Source organism: Macaca thibetana, unplaced genomic scaffold, assembly GCF_024542745.1.
Source record: "Macaca thibetana thibetana isolate TM-01 unplaced genomic scaffold, ASM2454274v1 unplaced_scaffolds211, whole genome shotgun sequence".
Lineage (NCBI taxonomy): Eukaryota > Metazoa > Chordata > Mammalia > Primates > Cercopithecidae > Macaca > Macaca thibetana.
Genome location: NW_026089000.1, coordinates 15,592 through 20,856, shown reverse-complemented (window position 1 = coordinate 20,856; position 5,265 = coordinate 15,592). Strand labels below are relative to the sequence as shown.

Sequence of the window (5,265 nt, the reverse complement as noted above, 5' to 3'; positions counted from 1 at the left end):
GAGACCACATGGGTGTTCGGTGCCGGTGCCAGCAACACAAACAGGGCACCGCACAAGTCCCGGTGGCCCCAGAGACAGACAGGCCAACGAGTGCCCAGGAAGAAGCTGAGTGAGACAGAACTCTTAAAAGGGGTCTCAGGAGAGAAAGCCTCTCAGACCTGAGACCTGGGGAGAGCCCCTCAGAGAGCTGTGAGCTGCGGCTGTGGGCTGGCCAGCCAGTCCCTCCGGGCCCTCCGGTTTCACTCTGGCCTCAGCAACATGTTGACGTCTTCGGGGCTCCGCAGCCTGGAGCCCACATGTACTTCTCTTCACCTGGCTATGTCTTGATATTCCCATCTCTCTCTCCACCTGGGAAGGGAGGCCATCCCAGGCCACTGGGGATTCAACTAGAAAATACACACTTGTAAGGCTCCATGGTGTCTGCACACCCGTGGTCTCACATCTGAGTGTGGGGGATCCCCGCCCCCTCCATGGCTGCACAGTGAGGACAGAGCTGGTGCCCAGGACCCTAAACCACTGCTCATGTAAGAGCGAGTGTGGACACTCCCTTTGGAGTGCATGTGGGTATCTGCCCTCAGAATGGTGGGGGACTCACTGGCGATTGGCAGGATGCCCCAAGTTCACCAGCCCCTGACCTTACAAGATGAGAGTGACCTCTGTGGGCGTTGCAGGCCTCTCTCAGGACACTCGCAACCTATTCCAGGCATCAGGATTCTAGTTCTCACAGCACCTTATGGCCTGCTCATCCCAAAAACCAGGTAGGCATTTCCACCCTCACTGACACCCCCTTCCTACCCCCACGTGCACCATCACTCTCCAGCTAAAAAACCACGTTACTTACGCTTCAGCTGCAGTTCCAGCGAACTCAACGCCATCAGAGAAAGGATGCAGACACCTCGGGTGATGTTTTTGGCACATCTGGCTGCTTTCCTGGAATGGTCACATTGAGTTGCTGCTTCTTTGCACACAGGGTCTAGAAACAAATTCTTATTCTTTATCACCAGGCATGCTGTCTGAGCCTGTTCCCCATCCCGTGTTCCCCACAAAAACCATGCTCATCCCCGACCTCCATGTCCCTCAAGCCGAGTTACTTCTTATTTGTGGTTTGGTCTGTATGCACCTCCCAGGAAGTATTCTGAGCCTGCAGCACTCAAAGTGTGGTTTCGAGACCGGGAACGCTCCGTCCTCTGGAAGCTGATGAGAAATGTAGGTTCCCTGGCCCTGCTCACAGCTACTGGGTCAGAATCATCAGGTGGGCAAACTAGGAACTTGATTTTTAACATGACTTCAGGGGATGCTGGTTGCTTCTGAAGTGTACAAGGAGCTGCGGATAAACATCGACGGCATGTTTCACAGGGACAAAGCTGAAGTCTGGTGTGGGAAGGGTGCATTATTCAGTCTTTTCAGAGCCCAATTTGCTGCTGGAGTTGGAGGCTAGGAGGGTCTTGGTGGAGAACTCAGAATCTCCACCCACGAACTGTGCCGCTGAGCTGTGCCAGTTGTGGCCACAAGAGGGCACCCGTGACGACCTAACGGGCGCACCTCAGCCATCCCCGGGGGCCTCTTCCTCTTTCTGGTTCTCCACTGCTCCAATTGCAAGCGGCCACCCGTCCTGGAAACACCTTTGAGGAATAGGGACAGCCATAAGGAGCCAGGCCCCTAGTACCAGCACTTGCCAGCGCGTCCCTGGCTTGGGAAGCTGCATTCAGGGAGGTGCAGAGAACAGGGTTGGGGGCTCCTGCTCTTGGTTTCCTCAACCCCTGCCCAGGACCCCCAGGCTGGGGCCCGCGTCCTGAGACCCTCGGGGGAGCAGACACCTGCAGGACATCGCGCCAGGCCTCCCGTGCTCCCCGCCTCTCTCTCAAGAGGCCCAGCGCTTTCTCTGGGCCCTGTGCCTGCTCACCCACGATCCTAGCGTCCACTGTCACCCCTTTCCATCCTTTCCTGCCTATTACCCATCCTCCCACTCCCATCCCACCTCCACTACTGAGTCCAGCGCTCACCTTCCACTCATACCTCTTGCACTTGTGTTCCTGTGCCGGGCTCTGACCTCCACTGGGGCGCCCAGTGGAGGGCCCCTTTAGCCCACCGAGGTGCTGGGGCAGCTGAGGCTGGGCCTCATGTTCAGGGCACTCTCTCTCCCATTGCTGGTCTTTCCCAACCCAGCTGCCTGGGTGCTGTTCCTCTCCCTGAACAGGAGATGATTTAAACAGCTTTGGAAGAAGAGAGGCCGTGTGTGGAAGAGACAGTGTGTAACTACAGAGATGAGGCCTGGAGGGAGGAGTTTCTGCCCCAGCACGTGAATTTAAGGGCCAGACCTGAGCCCTGGAAGGCTCCGGTGGACACCACGGATCTGAAGGGCAAAGGCAGGGGCTGCTGGAGCCTGCCTCATGTCGAGTAAGCAGAGGAGGAAGGCTCTGCCCTGGGCACTGTCACTGCTTCGCATGGGCTTCCAGCTCCTGGTGACCTATGCCCAGTGTTCTGAGGAGGAAATGGGTGGTAATAATAAAATAACCCAGGATCCTATGTTCCTCACCACAGTGGAGTTTGCCTTGAACACTTTCAATGTGCAGAGCAAGGAGGAGCATGCCTACAGGCTGTTGCGCGTTCTGAGTTCATGGAGGGAGGACAGAAATGTTGGTGACCACATCCTCTTCTGTCCTGTTCTTCTCCATCTGCCCCAAGTGAGGGGCCAAGGTGTCTGGTCTAGGAGACTTGGTTCACCATCGGCAGGCCATAGTTGGGCAGCCCATAACTAATTACGGTAGTTTCAGTTTTGGAAAACATTGAACTTAAAAATATTTTTTAATTAGGGAAATGTCTATTCACATGCAAGATATATTTTTCAATCTTCATGATTTTTATGACATTGTATAACTGAAGAGTGACTTCAGAGTAAGGACTTCTAAGGAGATGAAGCTGACAAGAAGAGAAAATAACCAAAGAGACAGAAATATTTCAAGGTCATAAAATGAAAATGGAAAAGCAAGGACACACACACACACACACACACACACAGAGAGGGAGAGAGAGAGAGAGAAAGAGAGAGAGAGAGAGAGAGAGAACAGTGAGAATTCAGGGCAATAAAGAACACCATCAGCCCTGAGAGGCCGCTGTGGGAGGTCAGTTCTCTGATCTCCACCTTCTCTGGGCTCCTTGCTCTGTCTGCACTTAATGAACTGAAGGCTGATTTACACTCTTCCTCAATGGTCCTTCATCCTAAAATGCTTGCCTTTTTGATGAAATCATTAACGTGGTTAGCAATGCACAGTTCAGCTGGGCTTCAGGCCTGAACAGTTAAAATGCCCTCCTAATGGAGCACTTCTGGTTTAGAGAGAGGAGCATTTCTCTTCCTTTCTCAGAAGCAAGAGCCTGAAGGGAAGGGCAGAGGGACTCGAGTGCCACACACAGCTTAAGCTCTGGAAAGACTCTGTGCAAGGCCCTGGCTGGTTCTCTGCCTCCTGGGGTGGATTCTTCTCTGCCATCCTCAGGATTGCAATGCTGGTACAGAGGAATTCTCCTCCTTGCTCACTTCCTGCCTCCTCTCAGGAGAATTAAAAGCCTGATGCAGCCCTCAAAGGGGCATCTGGTCAAGTAATGGTGTCTGCTAAGAGTCATGCTGGAACCTTGGAAGTCTCAGAGATTGAGGCTGGCCAGGCCTCATGCTTCTGCTTTCCCAGTGCTTTGCTTGATTCTCCAAGACCTCGGTGTAAGCCTCCATTCTTAATACCGTTAGAATAAAATCTAAGCTCCTTACTGTGGTCTCTAAGTCCTAAATGACTGTAAGTCATAAAAGCCTTCCACATGGCTTCCAGGATATGGCAATCCCAGCATCAGTTTGGGGGCTGGGAAGAATAGATGGGTGGGGGAGGCTAGGCAGTGAATGAAATAGAATGGAGTGGGAAGGAGGGCAAGGAGAACTTCAGCATGCACTTTGCAGTAGGGCAGATGGTGTGTCTTGAAGCTGTTTTCCCAGGGTTTGTGCCTGTGTGTAGTGGGAGCACTGTGTGTCGTTTTTCTCGCTGGAGGTCGGTTGGAAGGTTTTGACAACATGCTGTAGATGAGGCTCCCTCTGTCCCAGGGCTCAGGTTACCCTGAAAACTCTCGGAGATCCAACACCCTCCTGGACATGTGGCTCTGTCCTCTGGGAATGCAGCTGCAAGATACATGCCTGCTGAGAGTGAAACTGGAGTCTCACCGTGGGAAATGGGGTGAGCAGAGGTGGAGAATGTGTTAGTGGAGCCTGGCTCAACCTGCATGCTCCCCAGACCCACCATGCCCACCTGCTTTTTGCTCTTAACTCCTCAGTCTAGAGAGGATCCCCTGGGTTTTACCTCCAGTGAGCTGATGCCAGGCCCATGGGCAAGCTCTCAAATGCAGTAGAGTGCTGGGGTCTCTCCTGCACAAATGGCATCTTCAGTAGCAGCTACTTAGGGGCGGGAAGGCGGTGCATCCACTTTAATCTCTTTTTGTCCAACAGTGGCGAGGTAAGATGGTGTTCTCCATGAATCTACAACTGCGCCAAACTGTATGTTGGAAATTTGAAGATGACATTGACAACTGCCCTTTTCAAGAAAGCCCGGAGCTGAACAATGTAAGACAGGGCGTCAGCTTTCCTCAGGTCCACAACTGTGGATGCTGCATGGGGTGTGGTGTGGGCACAGGAGCAGCTGGCAAAGCCATTCCGAGCGACAAAGGCAAGTGAGCCCACAGCAGGCTCTACCAGGCTGCCCTGCTTGTGCCTTAGTGGGAAGCCCAGTGAGGCAGGGAGCCCAGGGCTTCACTTTCAGGCCCCCGGCCAATCTGAGTTTCCTGACTCTGCCCTCTGACACCATTGCAGCTGCCTGCACCTGGGCCACATGGCCTTCAGAACCTTCTCTCTGGTCTTCCTCCCAATTCTTCCCTGCCTTCTTGACAAAGAGCCTGGAGACAATGGTGACAATGTCTGTGGGTACATTTCTCAGGGTTTTTCTACTCTGCCCTAGACCCAAAGCGGTGGAGGCTGAGAAGAAGCCCCACTGCCCTCGCTCCTAGGCCCTGCTGAGTTGCAGATCCTGCTCTAGGGGATGAGCTCCAAGCGAATCCTGGCTCTGGGAAAACTTCCCATTCTTAGTCAACCCCCTTGTAAGATTAACAAACAGGTAACTAATTGCCTAAGTCTTGGAACTGCTTCCACGGGACAAAGTGTTCTGCTGCTCTTAGGTGCAGGGATCACACCAGGATAGCCTGGGGTTTCCCTGAGGGGCACGGGCTGGAGGAGGAGGC

General features: G+C 53.5%; 1 protein-coding gene across 1 annotated transcript; it reads left to right on the top strand.

Moving 5' to 3' along the window:
• Positions 1-2,390: 2,390 nt before the first annotated feature.
• On the top strand, positions 2,391-4,705 carry LOC126947380 (cystatin-9-like). Its single transcript, XM_050778040.1, has 2 exons — positions 2,391-2,636; positions 4,481-4,705. The coding sequence occupies exons 1-2, from the start codon at positions 2,391-2,393 to the stop codon at positions 4,703-4,705; spliced, it is 471 nt and encodes a 156-aa protein (XP_050633997.1).
• Positions 4,706-5,265: the final 560 nt, after the last annotated feature.